This window comes from Pteronotus mesoamericanus, unplaced genomic scaffold, assembly GCF_021234165.1.
Source record: "Pteronotus mesoamericanus isolate MK-2021 breed Mesoamerican mustached bat unplaced genomic scaffold, CSHL_Meso_final contig_24, whole genome shotgun sequence".
NCBI classification, from domain to species: Eukaryota; Metazoa; Chordata; class Mammalia; order Chiroptera; family Mormoopidae; genus Pteronotus; species Pteronotus mesoamericanus.
In genome coordinates this window covers 4253826-4281376 of record NW_026555100.1, presented here as the reverse complement: position 1 = coordinate 4281376, position 27551 = coordinate 4253826, and the positions used below count along the sequence as shown (strand labels likewise).

The 27551-nt window shown below is 45.7% G+C and overlaps 1 protein-coding gene across 1 annotated transcript in view; it reads right to left on the bottom strand.

Annotated features, from left to right (window-relative positions):
• The window catches only part of DUSP29 (dual specificity phosphatase 29), a 36160-nt gene extending 10617 nt beyond the window's left edge, over window positions 1-25543 (bottom strand). The window contains exons 1-2 of the mRNA XM_054572533.1: window positions 25381-25543; window positions 14120-14348 (exon numbers count right to left, since the gene is read on the bottom strand). Of these exons, the coding sequence (XP_054428508.1) occupies window positions 14120-14316 (197 nt within the window). The 5' untranslated portion in view covers window positions 14317-14348; window positions 25381-25543. The remainder of the gene's footprint in view (window positions 1-14119; window positions 14349-25380) is intronic.
• Between the last annotated feature and the right edge of the window lie 2008 nt (window positions 25544-27551).

Genomic DNA, 27551 nt, shown 5'->3' with positions numbered 1-27551 from the left:
ATAAACACTCAACCAGAACAGAATGAAGAAACAAGAATTCAAAAAACTGAGGAGAGGCTTAGGAACCTCTGGGACAACTTTAAACATTCCAACATCTGAATCATAGGGGTGCCAGAAGGAGAAGAGGAAGAGCAAGAAATTGAAAACATTGGGAAAAATAACAAAGGAAAACTACCCCAATCTGGCAAAAGTAACACACTTCCAGGAGATCCAGGAAGCTCAGAGAGTCCCAAAGAAGTTGAACCCAAGGAAGCACATACCAAGGCACATCATAATTAAGTTACCCAAGATTAAAGATAAGGAGAGAATCTTAAAAGCAGCAAGAGGAAAGGAGATAGTTACCTACAAAGCAGTTCCCATAAGACTATCAGCTGATTTTTCAAAAGAAATCTTGCAGGCAAGAAGGAGCTGGCAAGAAGTTTTCAAAGTCTTGAAAGACAAGAACCTACATCCAAGATTACCCTGTCAAAGCTATCATTAAGAATGGAAGGGCTGATAAAGTGCTTCCCAGATAAGATCAAGTTAAAGGAGTTCATCACCAAGCCCTTATCATATGAAATGTTAGAGGGACTTATCTAAGAAAAAGAAGATCAAAAACTATGAACAGTAAAATAGAGGGGAGGGAGGCGGGGAGATTAAGGGTAAACGTACAGGGACTATGCAGCATAAATAGTAGGTACAAAATAGGCAGGGGGAGGTTAAGAATAGTATAGGAAATGGAGAAGCCAAAGAACTTATGTGTAAAACACATGGACATGAACTAAGGGGAAAGGGAATGGTGAGGGTGGGGTGGTGTCAGGCGGAGGGGAATAAAGGGGAGAAAAAAATGGGACACCTGTAATAGCATAATCAATAAAATATATTAATAAATACATACATAAATAAAATTATACCCCCCCCCAAAAAGAAAAGAAAGAACAATATAGGAAATGGAGAAGCCAAAGAACTTATATGTATGACCCGTGGACATGAACTAAGGGGGTGGGGTGTCCAGGGTGGAGGTGAATGAAGAGGATTAAAAAAATGGGGCAACTGTAATAGTACAATCAATTATATATACATATATATTTAAAAAAATAATCTGAGAAGGAGAGCTATTTGAGCAGTTTGTTGTTTGCATTGATTTGGAGAAGTTCCTGAAGCCAACAGTGAAGTTATATTCTGGTTCATAGCTTTATTTTTCTAGGCAAGAATGTCCAGGAACAGGGTCAAGTCATGTTGAAGTAGGTGGCCTTGGAACATGGGGCAGAAGAAGCTGGGGTTATTTCTGCCTAGAGGGGACAGAGCAGACTTTAGGGGAGAGAGGCTGTAGAGCCTGTCTTACTTCCTACAAATGTCAATCCTTGGAGATGGAAGAGGAAAGGGGGAGGCAAGGGCATGTCAAGCCAAGGAGGTAGCACAACATAAGAAATGGAGGCTGGAGGTAATGAAGGTCTTTCAGGATATGTTTATTATTTCCTGTATTTAATCATTTATCCCCAAATAATAATTTAGATTCTATTGTGTACCAAGCATTGTCCTGGGTGCTGATGGTGCAGCAATGAACAGATGAGTCAAGGTCCCTTAGGAAGCTTAGATTCCAATAGAGATAGCAAATTACCAACAAAGGAATAAACAAGATCACTTCAGACAGTAGCTGAGAGCTGTGTAGAACAACTGTGGTCCTGCTCTAGATAAGGTGGTCAGGGGTGGTCACTACAGGGAAGTGGCATTTAAGCTAATTTGAGGAATGAGAAGCAGCTAGGCAGGGGAAGAGTGGAGAAAAAGTATTTCATCTAGGTAGGGGGAATGTGGCGGTGCGGTAGAATGCCACATGCCACAGGATTTTAAGGAAGAGGTGAGCATTGTTTACTTTTTTAAAGATCAGTCTGGCTGATGTGTGGAGATAGAGTTGGAGAGGGGCAAAAAATATAACTGAGGAGCTCTGGGGGAGCCTGTCACAGTTGTACAGCTGAGAGAGGAGAGTAGTCTGGACTAGAAGGCTGTCACAGCTGACTCGCTGATAGATTGAGAATGGAGGCAGGGAGGAGGGGACTGATTAGGCCAGAGCACAGGATGTGATCGGACTCTTGGAGGGGGAGAGTGGGATTCGAACATGGAAGTGCTTGGGTGCCAGGATCTGTATTTGGAAGTCAAGGAGCGGTGGATTTGAGGAGAGTGATCCCATCCGGCCTTCGAGAGGACACCTCTTTCAATATCACAAAGATCAATTCTACAGCTCAGGGAAGAGGTACAAGGGTCCAAAACCATAACAGTAAGAGGCCAGAAGTGGCATTGTGCTCCAGCTGAGGGCTCATCTCAAGGCCACTGGTGAAAAGACGTGGACAGAAGTGGCCATAACGGATGCAAGCATGGATCAGCACCTTGGCCAAGAGGAGCCATGCAGCTGAAACACATGCCATGGCCCCTCGCTGAGGCTCTCATCGATCGCTGCTTCCCTGGAGCTCTTTGTTTGCTATGAGAGAAACTACAATGGAGTCCAGTGTTTGGGAAAGAGGGAGATGAACGCAGGCATCGCGCTTCTAGGAACATTTGCCAACAGCCCATTAGAACGGAGGCGTAGAGAGGCGAGGACTTCAACCAAGCCCCCCAGCTGGCCTTTCGTGCTGCCATCCTGATTATGGAACACATTCTGCTTTCAATTTTTCCTTAGAAATCTCTGCTTTTCATTTTTCTTCTTGTCCCAAAGTATGTATACAACAAACATTATGCTTTTGGGACATAGATCTGCGCTCAATTAAAGACTCCACTAATGCAGTCCATCTTGCTGAGTAGCAATCAACCTCACTTTGAGGTTGAGCTCAGTGGAAAAATTAAAATTAACTGTCCTTGACAGGAAGTTTCTACCCACCATAAAGACAGTTTTCTCTGGGTTCAGCAGCTGGGCTTCAATATAATCAAATGACAGATTGAGTAAATAACTGTTTGCACTTAGCTGCTTTTGGGGTCAAGGATCGGGGTAGGTAGACAACCAGACTCACTGCATAACACCTCTACATTCACCCCACAGAACTGGTTTTGCCTGGTGTCCGAGGGAGAGAAAAGGACTTATGGGGAGGATTGGACCTGGTGGATCTATCTGAGGCCCACTGCAGGTTTTCAGGGCGCTGGGGCTCCCTGGGCTGGGAAGGGGAGATGGTGTCCTCACACACCACTCTAGGGATTCCCCCCAGCTTGGTGTACTCAGAGTGCAGCTGAGGGCTCAGAAGAGCCTTCATGGCAGAATGGAGACCTGCGCGTCAACAGAGCGACTCAGTGGACAGGGACTGTGATGGAGGCAGATCCCCACTTGGCCAGGGTGCCTATCTCAGCAATTATTGGGAGTGAGGCAGACAGGGGGTGATGGAGAGTGCTGTCTGGCATTGTATTGTTTTTTGGTGTTTGTTTTGTTTTATTTTAAAGCCACCTGCTCAGATGTGTTATGTGGGAAACAGACTAAGAAACGTGCCTCTGCTGAAGGAAAAAAGCTCAGAAGAAAAACAGATCTAGTAATTTACTTCTAGACTCTAGATGATGCAAGAACCTTAGTTTCTGGTTGTTTAGGAAAAATCCTAGGTGTAAGCAATCCATTCATTTAAAAAAAATAATATGTTATCTAATTCCAAAAAGAATACGATCAATGCAGAATGTGTAAAACATAGCCCCTTGTACACACACACAAAATCGCCTGTATTTCTCACCCTTAGAGATAAAGATTATTTGCTTTTTGCTGTAATATCTTCCAGTTGTTTTTATATGCATATATTTGTGTATTTTACATAGAGATTTGTTTAGGGGTACAATACTATATACAGTTTCAAAAACTTTGACATGGTGGTAATATATTTTGAACATCTTCCTAAATCAACCTATAGCCTTTGATAGCTGCATGCTGTTTCAGCCTATAGATAAATCTCAGTTGCACCTCACCACGCCCCTGTTTGGGACATTTGTCTCTATCTCTATCTCTGTCTCTATCATCTCGTTCTATTCTTATCTCTATCTCATTCCTAGAATGGGATTAGCAGGTATTATAAGAAAGACTATAAACAAAAGTTTGCTTTCTTTCTTTGGGCACATCTCTGATTATGTCCTTAAGAGAATTTCTTTTTTTTTTTTTTTAAGTGGGATTGCTGGGTCAATGGGTATGAACATTTTTAACACATTTGACACTCATTACTAAATTATTCTCCAGAAATATTTCTCAAATCATTTTGATTTTTTTTCTTTGCTATTGCTAATTTCATTGGCCAAAAAAAAAAAAAGAAAACAAAAACAAAAAAAACCTACAAATGAACAAAGAAAAAAACCACCAAAAAAATGGTGTAATTTTCATTAATTTGTTTTAGCAATGAGATTGGCCATTTTCTCACCATTTGTTGGGCTCATGCAAGCACTTTAAAAAATCTTCTGTCTCCTCAGGAAAACATAGCACTGTTGAGTGTCTGTTACATACTGTGGAGAGCTTCGGTCTTAGGTCACAGTGTTAAGAGCTCCTTAACTCTGAGCTCCTTAACTGCAGTGCACTTTTGAAGATGTTGTGATATCCCTGTGTTTGACCCAGTGCTCTCAGCATCTCGCCCTCCCTCTCTGTGAACCTCACCTAGCCCTGGATTCTGACACTAGTATGGAGAACCAAAGAAGTGACTTCCTTCTTTCATTGCCCAGTTTCCTGCAGAGAATTTCCATTCCTTGCTCCACCTGGAGCCTGGCCACGTTCCTTCCAGCCCCTCTGGAGTTCTTCTGGGAAGACGGCTTCAGCCTCCACCCTTGAGAACGGTGCATAAGAGCGCTCCGCGTGAGGCAGTCTCCGTGGGCAGCACTCTTGTCATTCCGTGTTTCAAACCCCTTGCTGCTCTTCTGATTCTCAGCCTACATACCTCAGCGTCCACCTGAAAGCCCATTTTCCCCAGGTATAAGCTCTCACGTAGATGGGAGGAAGGGCATCCATGTACAGATATCTCTGTACGAGCCCTCCACCAGCTTCCTGGCAGTCAGAAAACAGCTGAACCCATGTTACCAGGATTCTGCCGTGGGCATTGAAGAAAGCCCACTAAAGATCAGGTGGCACCTTGCTTATCCTGATGCATGTGACATTGTCGTGGTCTCATTTCATGGACGTGAACCTAGCGGTGGCATTCTCCGCCTTGACCACACCTGTTCCTGGCAGGTGGATTTTAAAACACTAGGTATATTTCTAGCTTTTCATCTTGGTTATTTCACCTGATATGAAGTGGAATTCACTGGTTTTCTAGTTTCTTGGGGGTTCTTATTTGCCAATGATGAAGTTGTTTGGTTTTGAGTGCCCTCAGGAAACACAGGCCTGACAGGTGCTGTTTATAATCTTAAAGTGCCGCAGGAACTAACGCAACTGGAGCTCTGGGGCCCTCAGTTTTCTTTTTTTAAAAAGTAGAATGAATTACACTGGCAGTACTTTCCTTAAAAGATTTTATAAAGTCTAAAGATGTTATATTCAAGGTTGTTTGTTTGTTTTTTTTTGAAAGATTAAAAGATAAATTCAAGAGGAAAAAAGCAGTAGAAGTGTATACCGAAATGTGGTCAGTGGTTATCTCTGGGTAATGAGATTATGGATAATAGGAATTTTAATTCCCTTCTTTTTCTCCATCTGTGTTTTATAAATTTTCAGTGAGGAAGATGTCATATATTCACTTGATAATGTAAATGCACGCCATGATTTTTATTGATTTTTTCCCCTTAATTCTCAGGAGAGACTGACTATTGCAAAGACTTAAGCTGGCCTTGGCATTTTTTAACTCTTGCTAGAAATCTCTTCATCATCTGCCCACTCCCCCTGATTCTAGCCCTCCAAGGAGGCTAAGAGGGAGAATACATGGGACGTCTGGTTTTGAGAAATGATGTTGTATTCCTGGTGGGAATAGACATTTGGCTCACTGTGAAAGGGAATGGTTGGCATTGCTCGAGGCCTTCACTGAAAGGCTGTCACCGAGCATGAGAAGCCCAGCCAGGCCCAGGCCTCCAGCATCTCCCCATTCACCTTGCCCGTGGCTGGTGCCATCATACCTAAGTCTCCTTCGGTATTTGGAGGTTCAAGGTCCAGGTTTCCTAGTTCTTTCAGGTAACATTTAGCATATTAGATTGTCAGCCCTGGCTGTGTTTAATGAAAGCTGGACCCTAAACTAGCCATGGCCCACCCTGAAAGCAGGTCATGTTCTAGCTCTCCTTGGTGTCTTGAGGCTGAATTAGTTCCCTTTTTTTGGTGGGGGGAGGGTGGGGTACAGCTGCCCTGGTGTCCCAGTGACACCACTGGCCTTCTCTCAGGCTGAGGACTGTCTCAGTCGATGGCCTGGCCTTACCTCACTTCCCCACCTCCTGGAGGACAGGCCAGTGCTGGAGATGCCTGTGTCTTTTGAGGCTGTCGGTCTGGTTGGGAGCAGAAAGGGCAAGAGAGACACGTGGACAACAGCACAGGCTGGGTGGGGCTGGCCACAGGCCTGTGAGGAGTCGGGCTTTATGGGGAGGGGCGGCTGGCCCTTGATGGCCCCCAAAGCCAGACCTTGGCAGCAATTGTAGTTTTAATAAAAATGGGGAACTGCTTAGGGCCCCCACCATTCACGCAGCAGTGCAGCCTACCGGCACCCTGGTGCTGGTGAGAGGGAGGAGAGATTTCTCAATTACTCTGTTTCAGCTGAGCTTTGCTGTTGGAGTCTGTCCTGCCTGAGAATTTGCAATCACTTTCACAGTAGCCAAGATATTTCCCCTCCTGCTGACTATAGGAGGAAAAAAAAAGAAAAAAGAAAAAAGATTTTGCTAAGCAAATGAAAGATGTCAATGAGATTAAAGTGAGAATATTTAAATTACAGAAACTTAGTGCTTTCAAGCACACTCCAGCACCCATTTAGGGACTGCTGATTGATAAGAGGTGATGAATTATTCTTATCTCATCATTGACGCCAGTCCCTGGATCTCTGGAGGGCAACACTTGGTTAACCTAATTTGAATCTAATTTAAATGACTTAAAAGTAATAAAACAAGTATGTGCTTGAATCTAATAAAGCCTAATTTATTTAATAGGACATTTCTTGAAGAATTTTATCTTAGAGCTGGAAGGGACCTTTTATTCAAATCATCCCTTTATTTTACAAATGAAGAAACTGAGTCCCGGAACAGTAAGATGTTTGAACTCTGGGCCCCGGATCCTGCCTGATGGCTTTTGCTGTACTCCATGCTGACCCCACAGTTCTCGCTTGTGGCAGAGTCAGGCTCCCTATCAAGTTACAGGAAATGGGTGGGGAGAGGGTAGCTGTGGCTTGAGCGAGACAGACATCCCCACGAGGACGTCCGAAAGGTGCCTGCCTGGCTGGCCTGGCCCGTCCCTCTGCTGATCCAGCACACCGAACACCAACCACTTCCCCCTCTTGTCTGTGACCTCCTTTCACCTGATGGTGGTGGTGGACCCACCTCTGCCCTAGACTGCTGGTCTTGGTGGGCAATGGGGACTTAGAGTCACCAGGCACCCCACTTGGTGAGTCCTGTTGGAATAAGCTGGGATTGAGAAAATGCTTGAGAAACTCGGAAACCCACAGACCCACATGGCTTTCATGTGGCAATGCCTCCTTAGGCCTTAGGTCACCTGGGTCCCTGGAAGGCCAGGACAGTGTCTGTGGGGACAGTGCATGAGCTGGAGAGGCCCATTAGGAAGGACCTTACTTCCAACCTGGCCTTGGATTCATGGCAGCATCTCCTGGGAAAAATTTAACCAGGGGTGTTTTCTTAACCCAGAGGGACCCTTGGTAGCAAAGCATAGTAACCATTCTTTATCTTCTTCTCACACTGTGAATCAAATCACCAGAGCTTGCCTGATCTATAGTAGTTATTGGGTGTGCCAAGCATTGCACGAAATGTCATATGTATTAACTCATTGAATCCACATCTTATAGGTGAAGAAACTAAAGCTCAGCAAGCTTGAGTGACTTGCTCAAGACCATGTGACAACCAGTATTTGACCCAGACATTGTGGCTCCAGAGCAGATGCTCAGCCATTTTGCCTCCCTCCATAAGGAATACCTTGAGGAGAGAGGACCAGAAACCGTGAGCAGCTTTGTTGGGGAAGCCTGGTCCCCAGGGCGTTTCAGGCATCACTAGTCTAGGTTCTAGGAACAGCCGGTGGCTCTGTCCTCACTCTTGGGTTCTGACCGCCCTCACTTCCAGGACCTTGATACTCAAATTTCAAAAATCTTGCGTGCTTTTAAGGAAAGGAAGAACTCAACCTAATTGCAAATACCAAATTAAAACAGAGGCTTTATGCATAAGGAGCCAGCTCTGAGCTCTTTGCTGCTTTGAGCAATACCTATAAAGAGACTAAGGCACCCAGGCCTCCAAGCCTGCTCTCCGCTGGGTTACAACCTCTGCGTGGTTGCATTGGCAGTGGGATTGATTGCTCTCTCCCTAAGCATCTATGAGTCTCATTAACCTTGTTACGTGGGTACCTTGGAGGGGCTCTGAACAGAGATGGGGACAAGCACCATGTCATGATGACTTCAACCTCCTCCCCACACTGTGCACGCAGGTCACACACACTAACTGGGGAGCTTGCCACACCTGTGCACGTGTGTGTCTGTTGGGGGCTCGATTAGGCAGAGCTGCCCTGAAATGAAAGGGCAGTGACATTTTCTTGGCAAAAGGAAGTAAGGTCATGGTCAGATGTCAAGGAGGCAAGCATACCTTAGCGCATCAAACTGTCTGGCACTCTATTAACTAGGACATGTCTGTCTTCCTCAGATACTCTCAATTTAACTTCCTGAATAAAGTACCTCAGCTGGCATTCAGCCTTCCACAAGCTGGCCCTGACCTACCTTCCCAGGTTTCTTTCTCACTAAGTAACAGTAATATTTTCATCTGTCTCTTATTTTATACTTTATAAAATGCTTCACATTCCGTATTTCTTCCACTTTTCTCAGTAACCATTTTTAGAGATGAGAACATAGAAAGCACCTGCCCAAAGCCACTACGCCTGCAGTCGATTGGGCCGTGGTAGATGGTGTGATACCATTGAGGATATTTGCTGCCCCTCCCCAGGGATAGGTTACACTTTTCTGCCCTGTTGGTGCGAGGCTGTGGCATGGACTTGCTTTGGCCAATGAAATGTAGGTATCAGCCTGGATCCTGAGTCCCAGAGTAAAGTGGACACACAGCACAGTTAGCACTGGCCCGCCATGAGCATGTCACGTGCATGAGAAACAACCCACTGTTGAGGGAGGCCACTGAGATGTTGGGGTCACCTGTTACTGCAGCGTGGCTGTCTAAGCTGACCTCACAGTGGTAGAATTTGGCTGAATCCCAGATCTTCTGAAAGTGCCCTTTCTATCACATCCATCCCCTACATTCCAGGTAAATGACCCCATTTGTTCATACCTATGTGTCTTTTATCATCCTGCTTTCTCTGTCTAGAATTCTGTTGATATCCTACCCATCTTCCAAAGTCAAACCTGGAATTTTCCTCTTCTGTGATGCTTACCCAGATCCAAAATACAGGCACTTAGTTAGTGAGCATTTACTATGTGCCAGCTACTACTCTAGCACTTTATTTGTTTCAATAAATAAATCAATCCTCACCTCACCCTTTGAGGTAAGCCCTATTACTGTTGCCATATAAGGAGAAGCAAGGTAAAATAACTTGTTCAAGATCACATAATCGATAATTGGCAGAGCCAAGACTCAAACCTCATACTCCTTCCACCCCACTACCTACTTCTCTTTCTGTTTCCTGTTACATTTCTGCACATCCTCTCTCCTCAACTGTAAATCACTTTTTTTATCTGACTGATCACAATTTCTTGATATGGGTTTGAGTATAAATCCTATCAATTATTGGCGGTATGACCTTGGGCTGGTCCCTCAATTTCTCTGAGCCTCATTTCCTCTTTGCGTCCCCCCTCACACACAGCTCCTAGTAAGGTGCCAGTAAATACCGACTGACTGACCAATGAAATGGATGGACTCTGAGCCTTGGTTTGCACATTTGTAAAATGGGAGTAATAAATGGTACCTCCTTCCTAGGGTTGTTGTAGAGTTTAAATGATGCCTCTCATAAGGCACAGCACATGGTGAGAGTCCAATACAACTTAAATATTGCTACTATTATAAGCTGTAGGAAAGGTAGATATACTGTATAATATACAGAGAGAAGAAACTTACTTCTCACTACAGGGATTGGGGAAAGCTATCTTCATGGCAGAAGAATGCATAAGATCTAGACACAGAGATGAGGTGAAGGGAAGGACATTCTAAGTAAAGGGAACAGCATAGGTAAAGACACAGAGACAGTTTAAGTTAAAATCTTAAACTTCTTCCTCTAAATTATACCATCATCAGGGTCATACCTGAGGAAATAACCCTAAACATAAAAAAAAAAGTTATGCATAAAAATGTCCACTGCAGCATTATTTATAAAAGTGAGACCATGGAAATAACAGATATGTCCAGCAACAGGGAACTAGTTACCCCTGGCTGGTGTGTCTCAGCGGATTGAGTCCAGCCTGTGAATCAAAGGGTCACCAGTTGGATTCCCAGTCAGGGTTGCAGGCCAGGTCCCCAGTAGGGGGTATGCGAGTGGCAACCACACGTTGATGTTTCTCTCCCTCTCTTTCTCTCTCCCTTCTGCTCTCTCTAAAAAATAAATAAATAAATAAAATATTGTTTAAAAATAAGTAAGTAGTTAAGTAAATGATCTTATATTCATCTGACACACTATTATATTTTATATTTAATATATAATAATATGATACCATCAAGTATTATAATTAAATACATGAGAAGTATGTAATAAGGGGGAAATTTATGAATTATGCTATGTGAAAAAAGACAAAATAAATATTCAGTATGGTTACAACTCTGGAAAAGTGAATTTTGAAACCAAAAATAATATACAGAAACCTAAGAAATATACTAAAATAGCAATAAGAATAGCTTTGGAGTAATAGGCCTTGGTGATTACTTGGGGAAATTTAAAAGTTTTCTTCCTTATATGAGTGTTTGGAAATGCCCCATCTGGTTTCATGGACTGTATGTATCCTTGTCGACAAATGAGAGGGCCCCAAGGCTGGAAAGAATCAGGAGGCCTTGGGAAAACTGGCCACAGAGGAGAAGACACCTGTCCCCCTGGCAGGAGCGCAGCCCCTGCCTCCCTCACATCATCCTGCTTGGCCCTGTGATGGTCGGTTGTTGATGACGGGTAAGTTCTCTTGTGCGGAGAGACGACCTAAGACAGGCACAGCCGGTATGGGCAGCAGGCAAGGACTTGGGGGACACAGAGAAAGGGCAAAAAAGCCCGCACCCCTCGGCTCGACTTGGACGTGACCAGAGTCCTCATTCTATCTGAAAGAAGTCTCCTTATCTCTTGGTGGCTCTGCCCCACCCACCGGGAAACAATACTAAAGGCAGGTACAGCCTTAAACTGGATCTGGTGGTTCCCGGGGACAATCAGGCCTAGAAGTAAGTTCTTCTAAGCATGCTTTGTTCTTCCCTCAAAAGCTATGATAACCGGCTCATACTGGGAAGGAGATTTACATTATTCATAGACCCTGACCTGAGGCAGATCTCCTGTGTTCCTTCAATTGTTATCTATGATCCGTTTTCTGTAAACATAGGCTTTTGACATTGATTGATGAGCTTTACTGTATACCCCTGAGCATGTGGTTCTCAATAAAAGCCTTTGGACACGGGGGCTCAGTGTCTTCTCTGCTAGAGGGAAGAGCCATGTCCCCTCTCCTGGCAAACAGAGGAGTGTTTGCAGCGACTCGTGTTTACTCCCCGCATCCGTGACAACCCCGGGGACCGGCTCTGCGGGATTGAGAGCCCCGCTCCCTCCTCAGCTGGCTCCAGACAGTGACCCTCAGATCCAGGAGCACCCCACATGGTGCTCCCTGCGACACATGAATAACTATTTTATTATTAGAGTTAAACATGTATTGCGTACTTACTATATATTAGGCACTACACTGATATTTTACATGTATTATCTCACTTAATCCACACAACACTATGAGGAAAGTCCTTTCATTAACCTATTACAAATAGGGAAACTAAGACATATACAATGAACATATATTACTTCTAAAATAAGGAAACCATATATTTATTACATTTATTTACTATTTTATTATAAAAAGTTAATACATATGTCTTTGTGTACTGTAAATTATATTTCTTTTTTGTAAATTATATTTCTTAAAGTATTTGGGGTCAAAGTGTATGTGTACTTGTTTTATTCTGAACTAATTTTAGACTTATAGAAAGATGCAAAAATAGAATGAAATACTGATACGTGCTACAACTTGCATGAACCTCCAAAACATCAGGGTAAATGAAAAAAAGCCAGTCACAAAAGACCAAATATTATGATTCCATTTATATGAAATGTCCAGCATAGATAAATCCTTAGAGACAGAAAGCAGACTGGTGGTTGCCTAAGGCTAGGGGAAGGTGGGGGATGGAGAGAGATTACTTAATGGCTTCAGGGTTTCCTTTTGAGGTGGTAAAAATGCTTTGATATTACATAGTGGTGATGGTTACACAACTCTGTGAATATAATAAAACCACGAAATTGTATATTTTAAGTGGGTTAATTTTACGGAGTGTGAATTATATCTCAATAAAGATGTTATTTAAAAAATAAAACAGTATAGAGAAAACAAAATAAAACACTATATACCTTTCACTTAGGTTCCCCTAATATTCACAACTAGGAAATGATTGGATAAATTGTGGTACAACTATACTATGGAATATTAAAAATGCAGAGTAGTGTATATATAATATGATTGTTTTTTTCTAAAAATTGTTTAAGAGAAACAAAAACCTTTTATATGTGTGTATATGTTTCCTTATGTTTACATTAGTGTGCATAAAGTAGTAGAAGTATGCAAATAAACATAATACTGGTTACTTCGTGGCAGAATTAAGAGGACAAAGGGAGATCATGCAATTTGTTTTTATAACCTATTTAACTTACCTCAAAAGGGCATGCAGTTTTGTAACTTTCTCAACTTAAAAATAGTAAGAGAAAATAGTAATCGACAAGAAGCCTGTCCCTGGATTTCCCATGACTAGACAGTTATCCCTAAATTTGAAGCAGCATGACATGTATGTTAAAATCACGGTTGCAGAGGCCCTGCATCGCCTTCTCCTCGGAGACATGGGACATGGGCTGGAATCCTGAGGAACAGGGGGCAAATTTAAGATGAAAACTTCTGGGTTGGGCAAAACTGCATTTGAATCCCAGTTCTCTGCCACCTACTGGGCTGTGGACCTTGGAACAGTTAATTTACTTCTCTGTGCCTCAATTTCCTTATCTTTAAAATGGGAATAAGTAGATAACATCTTTCACTGGGCTTTAGTAAAAATAAAATAAGATTGCGTATGCAAGATGCTTAGCACAGTGCCTGGCATAAAGTGTTCAATAAATCATAGGCATCATTATTAATATTATTTACAGTAGGAGCTTCCCAGTTGTTTGAGGAGCTAGGAATGGCGGCTATAAAAATCTAGAGAAGGGGGCAGGGACCTGAACTTTGCTAGGCCTACATTCTGCTTCTCCACACATAAGTTGATGTGCTCCTGTGCCACCAACCTGAGAAGTGACTTTATTCTTGCTGGTATTGTAGCCAGATAAAATAAAAGACTACACTCCCCAGCCTCCCTTGCAGCTAGGGGCAGGGGTTTTCTTGGGTGGGACTTCTGTTTGGAAAGATGCTCTTTTGCTCTCACTTCCCGTCTACCTTCCTGCAGTCTGGATCCTACAGATGATGGTTGGAACCCTATCATCCATCTCAGCCTATGCAGAAACCTTGATGAAGAAAGGCACATGCTCAGGATGAGGGAGCAGAGGCACAGGAGCCTGAGTTCTGGTTGATCCTGGAGACCCTTGCCACTCCCCCTTGCGTCCCTCTGTACTTCTTTCATGTGAGAGCAAAACAACCTCTATCTGGCTTAAACTCCTTTTCTGAGCTTTCTGCAACATGAAGATAAATCCAGCTCTAACTAATAGAGTTCTCACAGAACAACTAACCTGAAAAGCAAAATCTCATGGTCAGGAGGTGGCAGGAGGTGTGACCTGAGGAGGGGCTGGCTGCCTTCTGCTGGGTTTGGCCTGGACACTTACTCATCCCCGATGTAGAGCTTGGGCCAGACCTCGTTGACGTGGGTGTACTGGGGACTGCCCTTCCAAAAGAGACGCTCCAGCTCGAAGGCTCCGGGGGTACAGTAGTCCTCCGCCTCCTCCTCCTCCGCCTTTGGCAGCAGTCTCTTGGCAGATGAGTAGGCGTTCTTGAGGCTTGTCTTTGGTTCTCCGGATGTCATTTTGGAGCCAATGGATTTTCTCCTTTCTGCAGCTGGTCATGAGAGAAGGTCAGGATTGGGGTTAGCGGGGGACAGAGGTAGGAAATGGGCTTTATGAGAAGAGGTGGGAATAAGCTGACCTCAAAGTTTGGCAGGCATTTCCCAGGCCTGCAGTGGTTCTGCTCCCTCTTCCCAGGCCACAGAGGGAAACAAGGCAGGCTCTGGTGCAGTTAAACTGCGCGTCCCCAGCACCCCAGTCTCTCCGGAGCAAGAGTGCTGGGGCCCTCTGACCCACCCAGGCAGAGGTGAATTTGCAGCAGACCCCTGACAGAAACCCCTCAGGCAGCCAGCCCCTTGCCTCCTTTTTTTTACTTGCAGACTTTACTGCAGGGGTGGCCAGCCTGCTGCCTGCGGGCTGCGTGCAGCCCGGGATGGCTATGAATGCGGCTCCACGCAAAACTGAAAATTTGCTTAAAACATTACTTAGTTTTATTACTTAGATATGTACTTTTTTCTGTCTTGGTGATCACAAACTTGGGACCTGGTTGACAATTTTAAAAGACTATCAAAAGGGCTGCTGCGTAATTAGTGTTTTTATATGAGGACTTTTTTGCTCATCTGTGGAGGCAGATATCATAAAAATTATTCACAGACCTTTTTTCTGTTAATGTTTGTGTATTTAATATGTGGCCCAAGACAACTCTCCTTTCAGTGTGGCCCACGACACCAAATGATGGGACACCCCTGCTTAACCCTTTCTTTGGTGCTAACTTTTCCCTTTATCTTGCTGGAATCTGCCGACTTAGGACATTTTGAACTCAAATAGGAAGGCCCAGAAGGTCCCTGACCTTCCAGGCTGTGATACTCAACATCAGCAGGGAGCTGGTGCCCATGGAAAGGGCACACCTGTCGATCCAGGGCCTGTCTAGTCTGGGCAACCATGCACATGCTTGGGGCGTCAGGAGCCTTGGGGTGGAAGGACACTTGGCTTGTGTGAGTGTTCATTGATTTGTTGGGACAGCTGAAGTCAATGTTTGCAGCTCTCATGCTAGGACACTGGCAGGCGTGTGAACTTACCAGAGCGTCGGAAGAAATGTTCCTAACTGGAAAGCTGTGCGTGCAGATTCCAGCGTGTATTTAGAGAGCTTGTGCGGCTCTGAAAGTGGAATGGAGGAGGAGAGGTCCCAAGGAACCCAAGGAACCCAAGGAACCCAAGGAACCCAAGGAAATGCATTCGCTGTGGAACTGGGCTGCATTTGTTCCCTGAGCTGAGTGACTGGTGCATCTACATTCAGATGGCCTGGGAGGGGAAGTTATACTCAGGCTCTGAGCAAAGGCTGGAGAGACTGAGAGACATGGAGGCGTGTGACAGGGAAGGATGCCATTTATTTACTTTTATTATTGTTATTTTTAATCCTCATTCGAGGATATATTTTTATTGATTTTTAGAAAGAGAAAGGAAGGGGGAAAGAGAGAAACATCGATCGGTTGCCTCCTGTACACATCCTGACCAGGGATTGAACCTGCAGCCTAGGTATGTGCCCGACCAGGCATCGAACCCACAACCGTTTGGTGTATGGGATGATGCTCCAACTACTGAACCCCCCCGCCGGGGCAGGGTGTTATTTGTTAACGAATACTTATCTAGCACTTATTTTTTGCCAGGCACTGTTCCAAGTGCTTTACAATTCTTACATTTAATCTTCTTAACAACCCTGTGCGGTAGGTGCTATTATTAGCTCCATTTTATAGATGAGAAAAACTAAATTGAGAATGGTTGTAACACTTGGGTCTCAGTCTTCAGAGGAAAAAGTAATTGCTGAGCGGGCTGGGTCGGGGGTAAGGAGTTTCAGCTTGAGGAGGGGCAGGCAGGAAGGTTTAAAGAACATGAAAAGGGTTGGTAGCCTCAAAGACCAGTAGGTCTGCCAAAAGGACTCAGAACACAATTAGAAAAGGCTCCTAGTTTTCAAAAATGGGGCGATTGAACATGAAAAATAAAAATAACTGTAGTGGATTGAAACACACTAAACATTTAAATTGGAATGCTACACAAAACAATTATTCACTGTTAGAAGATACTAGGGAACCAGCTCATCATTCTGAAGAGAGATAAGTAAAGGGAAAGAACCCAGCATTATTTATTGCTCCTTTCTGAAATAAACTGTACTACCGGGCCTCTTTTATAAAGTATCCCAGGAAATAAAAAAGGAGGGAGCACCATTTTACACCACCTGATTGAGCCAATGGACGTTGACATGGAACGGTGACTGCCAGCAACCGGAGACGAGGCAAGCAGGCGCCGTGGGCCTTCCGGTGGGAGCGCACACAGCACGACGGCAGCCCCGCCAATGGAAAGCAAGACCTTGGATCAGAGTCCTCAGGGTCTAGATCTAACACCCAATTTGTAGGAGATTCAGAGGACAGTCAAATTAAACCACCGGGCCCGGTCTGAGAAACCCACATGTAATATTCACAGATAAAATAATATAATGTCTGAGATTTGCTTCAAAAATAATATAGTTGGATAACTATAACCATATACTGTGTGGGGCGCAGGGTGCAGGAAGGGGTGCGAGGAGGCAGGATCGGCCATGGATGTGGGTGGTTGGGGCCGGATGACGGTTGCAAGGTAGTGACTGTTTTCCTTTGTGCTTGTAATTTTCCATTTAAAAAGCTCTTAAAAGAAAAGGAAAGAGCTGAAACCACTGCTCTGGGAAATTCAATTCACCTAAGCTTATAGAAAATAAATTTAAAAGATCACTAGCTAGCGGTGTGTGTCTTTAGGGATCATGGGAAGAAGCCAGGACCTGACTTTCTTCTGCAAAATCCTGAGTTGGGGGATGATGGGCCGCAGAGGTGACCCTTCTCGGGAGCCTGTCAAAGTGTGATCTGCAGACCACCTCCCTCAGAATCATCTGACACTTGCTAAAAATGCAGATTCCTGGGCTGCACCCTGGGCTGGCGGTAAGGGCCTAGGAGTCTATATTTTAACAAGCTACCAAGTAAGTATGATGCTCAGCAAAGTGTGATAATTTCCCAAGAATGTGGCTAAGGAGTCAAGGAACTTTCACATCAAGAGAAGAGTAGTAAGAATGTTCTGTATGTTTTCCAACCTCTCGTTGGATTGGAGGCCAGGTCTTTAAACCAGAACAAGGGTGAGTCCTGGAGAGAGGGAGGGGCTGGGCTCCTTGAAGATGGCTCCTTAGTGGCGTTATCTTTGTTGCTTCAGTGTCTGGCTGGGAGGAGACGCTCAGAAAGGATTTGCTGAATGAGGGAATGGCTTAGTGAATAAATGGAATGAGTGAATGGATGACTGAGGGGGCGAATTAATAAACGACTGTGAGTCCTGTGCTGGGGACTCAGCCAGAGCTCAGGAAGCAGGACTGAGCCTCGGGGCTAATTTAGAGGAGGAGTGAAGGTGAGGGAATTGTGGACAAAGCCCCGTAGTGGGTGGTGTCTCAGGCCTGAACTCACTCTGGGGCCTGCCTGCTGGTATTTCCCATCACCAAGGAAGGCGTTGTTTCAAGGGATGGCCAGGAACTTCGGTGGAAGGAACCAGCACAGACACTTGTGTCCTCAGAGTGTACTAAAAGCTCCCTTTGCTTCAGGCCCACAGGCGCCTTAATTTGGAGAGGTCTGGAGCCCAGCCCATGCACGGCACCAACTCTTCTCATTTCACAGTGAGTGGAAGCTGGGCACTGTATACCTAAATTTGGAGGTGCAGGCTGTTTTGAACCTTGCTTGCCACTAAAGGAGGCTTCAGAAGAGGTGATTTCAGGGAGATGCTGGAGTAAATGGCATTCTGAAACCTCTGCCTGCCTCCTTTGATCTTGGAAGCTGACCTCACGATGGCTGAGGCGGTTGCTCCAGTATTCTGTGGAAGGAGCCATCCCCATCCCCATCTCCGTGCTGAAAGCCTCGGCTGGATTTCCAGACAGAAGAGGAAGTGGCGCGGTCTACCCCGAGCAGCTTGGCACGCAGAGGAGCTCTGGGATCTATTATCCTCCAGCGTGCAGATTGGATGGGGGAAGAGAACAAAGCGCAGAGCTGGCCAGAAACCACAGAACTGTAATCTTTCCAAATCCTGAAGGCGGCTTGTGTGCATCCCTCTCTGCGTGGCTCCCAAATCTCCGAATCTCAGAGAGGCCAGGAGCGTCTGTTTCCCAGATCACAGCCAAAATGGAAGGGGAAGACAAATCTGTTCTGTTTGGTTTCCATAGATTCGACCCAGAGATTAACTGCCAAGGCCTCAATGACACACACAATATCAATCACGGGCTAAATGTCATAATGAGAGCTGGGCAGGTTGTCAAGAGAGGCCTCCAGATTCCTGTTACAGCTTCATATTTAAAGGTTTGGTCCCAGGAAACCAAATGCCAACTTGACGGCTACTTGGCCTCTGTGCAGCATCAGCCTGCTTCTTCCTCAAAGGATACCGGACTCGGCTCCTTCCTGGAGGGGCCAGCCAGGTTACACAGAGGAGGGAAATGGCTCGGGTGCCAAAGAATGAATCAAATGCGCAAAAGTCTAACAGTGGACCTCAGGCAGGAGACATCAGGGAGTAGTGGGAACTGTGGCACACGGGAGAGCATATGCGCCCCATCCCGTGTGGGAATGCAAGCCCAGATTGTCTGATATTATGAGAATTCAGAAAGGCAGCATTCTGTGAGAAATCTGCCGGTTTTCAAATGTAGGCAGCTGTAGCAGATGCTCTCCTTGTCCTGTCTCAGTCCTTGCCTCAGTATAAATGGACAGCGCCCTTATATACAAAAGGTTTCCTCTCTCAAGGCATGGTATTTCCCTACTTCAGGGTGGCCTTCATTTTCTGGCGTTTGCACTGATCGGGCCTAACATACGGAGGTTATTCCCAGAAGTCATTGGAATGAGGGGCAGAAGTTGGTGGATAACTACCCAGCTTCTTCTTCCCCGGGTAGGACCATTTTGAAATCTGTTCTCCAGTCTCCTGGAGGCTCACTGTGTTCTCCAGCCCCTCCTGCCCAGGGTGGCCACCTGCTCCCTCACACGTCCTTTGCTGGCTCCCAGTCTCGCCTATCCATTCCATACTGCAATTCCCGGAGCACCTAGCAAATAAACAACTGGCACCCAAACCTTGGTTTTAGTGTCTGCCTTTGAGGGAAACTAACCTAAGATACTGCTAATTTTAAAACACTTAAAGATACTGTGACCACAGAGAATGCACAGGCCAAGTGGCACTTGACCACTAAGGCCTGGAGTGCCATTTCCTCTGTGAAACAGTGGCCTTGCCTTTGAGGAGCTATTTCCAGGAATAATATAGGGACACCATGTTAATTCCAACTCCATTTCAGAATTTTTGATAGTACAGCTTGCACTTGGTTAAAGGTTCCCTTGCCCAAGGAGAAGTTTTGATCTGAATTCAAAACTAATTTTGACACCATGATTTGACTCCATGTTAAAAAAAAAAAAAAAAAATCAAAATGTCAGTACTATGGGCAAATGTCAGAGAGATTCCGTCCCCCTCCCTGCCCCCGTTTTCTATTTTGGGATTCCTTTAATAAATAATTATATTTTATAATGAATAACTTCATTTTATTTCTGTCTTTATTTTTTTCAACTGTGTTAGCCAAACACAACAGTCTGGGCCGGAAGCTGCTTGTGACTTCTGATCTGTGATTTCTACTCTATCTTTCTTGCTCTCAGGACCTGGCGCTTCCTTGGGGCTCTTCTCCCGCTTTGTCCCTCTCTCCCTACATTCCTGGTCTGGTGGCCCTTCTCTGCCCTCACAGCTCTGGCCATCACTGAGGACTCAGATCTGCACAAATCATCCCCCCTGAGCTTCACTTCACTTTTGATAAAATGGAGCTACAACAAGAGAGATAAAGATGCTTTTTAACACAGACAAACAAAGAACCCAGCCCGAGCCTTTTGCTTTCTAAGGTGGAAGATGGGAGAAGCCAGGTGGATGAATTATTCATTTCAGTGGGACAATTAAATCTCTAAGAGGACCCCTTGAGCCTACAGAGACTGGCCAGGCAACCATGCCCAGGAATGTGAGCCACAGAAGGGTCTTCCTGCTTAGTAAAAAATATCATTTGAGTATGCTTTAAAAAAATTTTTTTTATCCTTACCCAAGAACATGCTTATTGATTTTAGAGAGATGGAAAGGGAGGGAGAGAGAGGGAAACATCCATCAGTTGCCTCTTATGCACGCACGAACCCACAGCCTAGGCTTGTGCCCTGACCGGAATCAAACCTGTGACATTTCAATTTACAGGACAATGCTTCCACCAACTAAGCCATGCCAGCCAGGGCTCATTTGAGTATATTTTTGGTGAGAAAAAGGTAAGTCCTGAAGCATGGCTCAGAAAATGGTGGCGTGAAACACAGAAAGCTAAGCTATTCTGTACAAGAAAGCAAGGGGAGTTCTGCATCTCCTGGAACATTCCCAGAGGGGGTGTTGGGGGCCCTGCCGCAGGGTGGAGGAGGGAGGGCTTGGGGCCAGAGACAGCTGGATGAGATGTGTCTGGGGGACACAGCTGCTGGGCTAAGAACAGGGATTCCCATCAACTTTGCAGTGCCCCATAGTTATGTCAGTTCTTTGTGTTGCCCTAAACCTTGAGTGAAACTGTTAAACATGACAAAGAGCCACGTTTGTGGTGGTTTTGAGAAATCAAAGGGGAAAAGGCCTACACCAGTGGAGAGAAGAAGAAACCAGAAATTTATGAAGCAGCAAGTACAATATGATTCTGTTCTTATACAAAAATCCATTTCACCAAAATAGTAACACTGGCTATGCACTTATTTTAGAGTGATGAAATTATATGTGATTTTTCTTCTTTTTAAGGAAACATCTTTTCTAAAATTTCTGTGATGAACAGGTATTATTTGAGTATATGGAAGTGGGAAACCTGTGGATGTTCTATTTTAGAATTGTTCTGGGCACAGCAGTTGCTCACCCTAATCCTGTTGGCTGAGGCACAGGAAGGTGGCCTTCAGGACAAGGCCCGACCAGGTGGCCCTTGCATCTTGAGTGGCACTGAGTACTCTCCCAATGAGTGTGAGCTCCCTGAAGACAGAGCTGTGTCCTCCTTGAGGTCCCTGGGGCAGCAATCAGGCCTGGGTCCTATTAGAAGGTCATTCTAGTCCCTCAATGCTTCTCAGGAAACCAGAGGAGAATCAAGTTTTGTGGGTCCTGAAGCTTATACAATCTCTTTAAGAGAAAGAACACCAAATAGCTACAGGGCCTTCAAAGAGGCCAGTGCAAGGATGGGGTTCTGAAGCTTCAGGGTAAATCCACATCTGACGGCAAATTTCTTTCCCTTTGATTGGAAACAGAAGTCAGATGAAGAGGGCAGTGCTCCCCCTGTCCCCTGCGGTGTCAGAGCCAGCATCCTTGACCTGCCTTAGCCTGGTCTGGGTTTAGTCTAAGTCACCCAGCATTGGCGTGTTCTGGTGGGTCACGAGCGGGGATGGGAAAGTGGCCTTGGTTTCTCTTTGACTTCACCTCAGATGTTAGACCTGCCCCCAAATGTAACTCACACATCCCTCTGTTAAGAGCTAGAGATGGACCAACCCAGAGAGGTCTCTCCTTTCCAGAAGTTTTTGGTCTAGTAGAGTGCTTTATAATCTAATTTAAAAACAAAAAAACAAACAAACAAACAAACCTCCTGTATCTGAGCCTATATGTGCATAGGATGTTTACGTTCCTAATGCATTGGGATCATAGGGGAAAGTCAGTCTGTTTAAATGCACGCACGCCACATTCCTTCTATGACACCACCCAAGGTGGGCTTGGAACGAAGAGGGGGCTAGAAATGTTATTGTGGTTGAGTAAATCACTCTATTAGGAGAGTAATACCGACTGCTGGGGTATGTGGAGGGATGGAATTTGGCAGCAGGGTACATATAAAAATATACATATTTTTAATTTTCTACAAGTCGGTGCTTGTCTTTTGCATCTTAAATCTACAAAAATGATCCCAACCAGGAAATAAAAGTTGTGGATTTTTTAAAAATTAAAACTTGGACATGAAAACCCAGGAATTTTTTTTGTTGCCTATAATTTAATTCTTAATGTATCAGACATAATCCAAGTTCAACAGATTTCTTTTTTTATTCTGGCAAGTATGTTAACAGAAGGCAATTATGTGAATTAATATAAACTTCTTTTATTAAAAAAACAAAAGCCTTCATTTAAAGAGGTAATTTAATATTCCTTCTATGATGGTGTTGGTGTCATTAACTTGTTTGATTAACTCTTCAAATGGTTTCAAAGTGCTTCGGGGTGGTAATTTATGAACTCCTAATTGATTTCCCCCATCTTGGTTTGGCAGGGCTGGGCCTCGGGGAAGCTGTTGGAGGCCCACACTCGGCTCTTTTCTCAAACAAGGGGGCCGACCAGCCGAGATGGACTTCACCTCCGTGGCCCGGCCCTGAGGGGGAGAGGAGGCTCTGGCACAGGAGCTGAGAGGCTCTGACGTCTGATCAGGCCAGTTGCGGTTCCCGACTCCTGAGCAGCTGAGCCTTTGCTTCCTCTGAAGATGTGTGGGAACACTGCCGGCAGCCTCACAGCTCATGAATTCAGGAATAGATGGCCTTTCAGTGCAAGCTTTCAAGAACCGTTTCCCACTGTGCATCCCCTCAGAACATGAAGTTTTTTTGTGTGCAGGGAAAGATGAAGGAGGGCAGAGTATGGCAGTGTGGCACTCACTGTGCCCTCCCCCTCCCGTCCATTTCCAATCCAGGCCTCTACCCCTCACTATGCCTGTCTCTTGATGCTGTGCAGCAGAGGCTCCGGGCCTTGAGAAGGCTGGGGGCCAAGTGCCCACCTCTTAAAGCTGTCACAAAAGTTCACTGAAAAATCAAGGACCTGGCAGGACTCTGAGAAATGACCATGTGGTTGGTTACTATTACCATATGCCCAGCAGTTATATGCTCTCAAAACCTGCTAGGCAGGGAATAGCTGCCCCCACTTTACAGATGAGAAAAATGAGGGTCAGAGAGGCTGTTAGTTACACAACAACAAGCTAGTAAGTGGTGAGTCTGGGGTTCAACCCAAGCGGCCAAGTATCCCAGCCCATGTTAATAGACAGGTCACTTCATTCTTGGCCGCCAAGCATGTGCTCCTGAGAGCAGGCCTGGGCCTCTCAAGTTTGTGTCCCTCCCCGATGTGAAGCAGAGTAGAGCAAAGTCTTGGAAAAGATTCTCATTGGCCTGAGTCTCATGTACATGGTCTTTATGGTAGCGTCCTCATCTACAAATGGGGATAAAGGCCACCTCCCTGGTTGTTGGATTAAATGAGACAACATAAGTTCTTGGCACATCAGCATGGGCTCAGAGAATGTTTCATGAAGGGGGAACAAGGAGGGGTGGGGGAGGGTGGGTGGAGAATTCCCAACTGTGTTGGGAGCTAAGTTCTGAGCCCAGAGTAGGGAAGACTGAGTAGAGCAGTTTGACTGGGGCTGAGGGTCCCTGTGGGTAGTTGGGGCAAACAGGATGGGGCATAAATGAGGCTGAACATTCTGTAGGCGATGGGGCTCAACTGCCCCTTTATGCAGTACAGCAAGGCTTTGGGAGGGGGAGAAAGTACTCTCTCCAGCTGTTAATATCTGCTGGTGGTGCCAGGCAGATATTAATGACTGTGGAATTGGTGAGCCTGGGACCATTAACGGTCACCAGAAGTGACAATTCAATCACCATCTGCTCTGGGGTCGGGCTAAAGAGAACAAACAGAGCTATGACCTCTGGCACCAGGCCCTGGAGCAGCTGTTTCCAGGCCCAGACCCTCCAAGGGGCTTTAGGTCCCACTGACTCCCCTTAACTCCCCAGCCCACATCCCACCTCTCACCCCTTTGCCCAGGGCTTTTTCTTTGGATAGGACTTTGCAGCCCTTCCAGTGTTGTTTATAAATGTCATTTGGTGGGAAATGATTTTTCATGAAGAGAACAAAGAGGGGGCTCCTTATTCTTTCATGGCAACAGAATAAGGTCTGAGTACCAGGGTCCCTTGGGTGCTGGGGCCTTAAGGGAGGAGGCCGCTCTCCATACACTCCTCATGCCCCCTCCCTTCTTACTCTGAGTTTTCCCCTTGGATGTTTCCAGCTTTCCTGAACGTAAGAGCCTCCCACTCCCAACAGCTCTTGGGTTCCAGGCCCATGAGGCGCCCCTGTGGCCTTAGGACAAGGGCACCAGGGTCTAAAGGAAGACCCCTGGTCTGAGAGGCAGGACACCTTCCCACCTTCCTACCCATACTCGCTGCAACCTTGGTCCAGTGGCCCTGTCCCTCTGTGACTCAGTCTTCCCATATTTACCAAGACATCATTCTCAGCCCCACCCTTCCAAACAGGAAGGGGAAAAGCTTCAAAACTAGTCTCTCTGGCCCTGGCTGGGTGGTTCAGTTGGTTGGAGCATTGTCACATGCACCAAAAGGTTGTCAGTTTGATCCTCGGTCATGGTACATACCTAGGTTGTGGGTTGGACGGCTGGCCAGGGCACGCACTGAAGGCAACAGATCGATGTTCTCACATCATTGTTTCTCTCCCCCCACCCCCCGCTTACCTCCCCACCCCCATTTCCCTTCCTCTCAATAAAACATCTCCAGATGAGGATTTCAAATATATATATATATAGAGAGAGAGAGTCCTCCGGTCCAAATGAAGCTTAGGAAGAATTCTCATCCATGGAGTTTGGGTACTTATTTGTGATTTGTGTTGCTCTACACATGATGTGAGTCACTCTGGTGCCTCTATCCACCCCTCCTGCTGAGAATTTTTTTCCCCTCAACTGGCTAAATGGACAAATGCAGGCTTTGCTGGAATGTGATACAATACATCCAATGCCTCCGCTGAGCCTTAACCCTCCCTGTTATCCTTTAGAAACAGCCATTGAACTGGAAGCTCAGATTTGGAGGGAGGCAAGTAGAGAAAATTCCATGGAGTCTCTAGAGAAAAATGGATAACAAGAAGCCTTTCACACTAAAAGGATGTCAGCTGTTCTCTGTCTCTCCAGAAATAGGGTAGAAAGGGGGCTTCTAATCCTTACACCCAGGCCCCCAAAGGACATTTGGCCGGACCCACGAGATGCCAGCCTAACCACCCCAGGGCCTTACCTGTGCGCGCTGGGGCCACGCTGGGTCAGGAGGTGCTGGTCTGTAGGGCGTGTGGTGCCGCGCACCCAGCCACCCAGACTGGCATCTGAGAGCCTATTTTTAGGGTCAGATCTGCTGACGCTGACCGACCTTGTGTGCTGCCCAGTCTGAGAAGAAACCCGAGGCGTCTGCTTCACCAGTGTGACCTGAAACCCTTGACTTTGGGAATTCTGTACCTAAAGCCCTCACACTTGTCCCTGGCTCTGCCACAGAGGCAGAACATGTGGCTGTGGGGGCTGGGGGGTGGGAGGTGGGGCGGCACAGGCAGGGGATTTTCCAGCTTTGTTTACTTGGGATGGACGAGGCCAGGTGTCTGAGAGGCCCTGCTGGTGTCTCTGTCCTGAAGCAGTTGGAACAGAGAAGGTTTATGTGCTGCCCAGAGCCTGTGGGAGGCTCGGGGTGCTTAGCCTGGAGAAGAACTCTCCATTCCACTCTTTTCCGGGAATTTGTGGAGCGATCTCTGGAGGGGTGGGGGGAGGGGGTGGATGCAATGGATGCTGCATCATGTGAGGCAATTCATGAAATGCCCCCAAGAAAGACTATAAACTTGGTCCATTTGCAGTGTTGCTTCCTGTGAGACCTCTGGCAAGCGCCCAACCCTTCTGGCCTGCAGAGGAGAAAATAATCATAAAGTTATCCTCCTGTGCTTTTATGTTGTTAGGGTTAAATGACATAGAGTATGGAAAGTACTTAGTGCCTGGCACGTGCTAAACATTTTAAAATGCTAGGTGGTATTAGGATGCCAAGAATATTTCCAAGTCAACAGTCATTCCCAGGCCTCTCTGTTCTTGGCAGCTCCTTCTCCCTATCTCCCGCCTCTCTGGCTCCAGCCTTCTTTGCTCCATGATCCCCCCACGAAGCCCTGCTACCGTGGCCCTCCTTTTTAGTGTTGAGTGCTATAGACCTGTACAGGCTTCTCTAATTTTCTAGTAAAATCTTTCCAGGGATTCTTACATTTCCTTATAATGAATGATGTGTTTTCTACCCTTCCTCATCCTCATCGCACCCTTGGGGGCATAGGCTAATATATGAAGGACTGGGGAGAGTTGGGGAGGGGGTCACCAGTCTCGGTCACCAGTCTCCCCACATCCTTCACTTAACAGGGTCTTCTTCAGTCCGGTCATTCTATTGTCCTCTGCAACTTTGTATTCAGGAAACCAAAGATCTTCCTCACAATTTGCTTGTTTAGCTCCTGCCAGTTTTATTCAGAGTGGTTATTTCTGGTATTTTTCATTGTGAAACTGCTCAGAGACTTAGCTTTTATGGATTTCTTGGCGCAAAAAAATATTCACAGGGCGAAGACTCCAAATCTGATTGTACAAGGAGGTCAAAATGTTAGGGCCTACATGTCCCTGCTATCAATGCCGGAGTCAGAGCAGCAGGTCAGAGATCCTTCTGCAGTTACCCCGAGAACTAAAGGAGTCAGAGCTGCTGGAACCGACAAAGCCCAAAGACAGATTTCCATCTCACTGGGAGCCCAACCCCAGTCCAACTCAAGGGCTAAAGAAGCAAGAGGGGCCTCTGAAGATGTAGGCTCAGCATGGGGCAAAAATCAAACATCTAAAGACATCTGAGACAGATAGATGATTGATAAGAAAGGGAGTTAGTATTTCATCTCACTGTCTAGGAGGATATTTAAGTAAAGCCAACAAAAGAATTAGGTGGGTTGCTGGATCATCACCTCCATTAGAGTAGACCCTAAATGTGGTTGACCAGAAGACTGGTAATCATCTCTCCACACACTACATCCTTTAATCCTTCACACAATAAAAGTACGCCCCCAAGGGGATGACAAAGATGGGGAAGGGTGGAAAGCCATATCATTTATTATGAGGGGCTGTAGGAAGCCCTGGAAGACTTTATTAGAATAGAGCGGTGGTGGTGGCATGAGACACCTGATCCGTTTTCTAGCAGCTGAAGGGTTAACCTGTGACTGAAACAAAAGTTGTTCCCCGCATAGCGCTAAGGGCAGAACTCAGACCAGGTGTAGATGTCCAAGGGCTTTTGTGTGTAGACACAGTATGCACACCATTCTGCCAGGATGGAAGTGAACCACGCAATCGCAGGCTGCGCTCAGGGACATCTCCAACTATTTCAGACTCCAAGGATAGTCCGCCAGGACTGCATGCAAC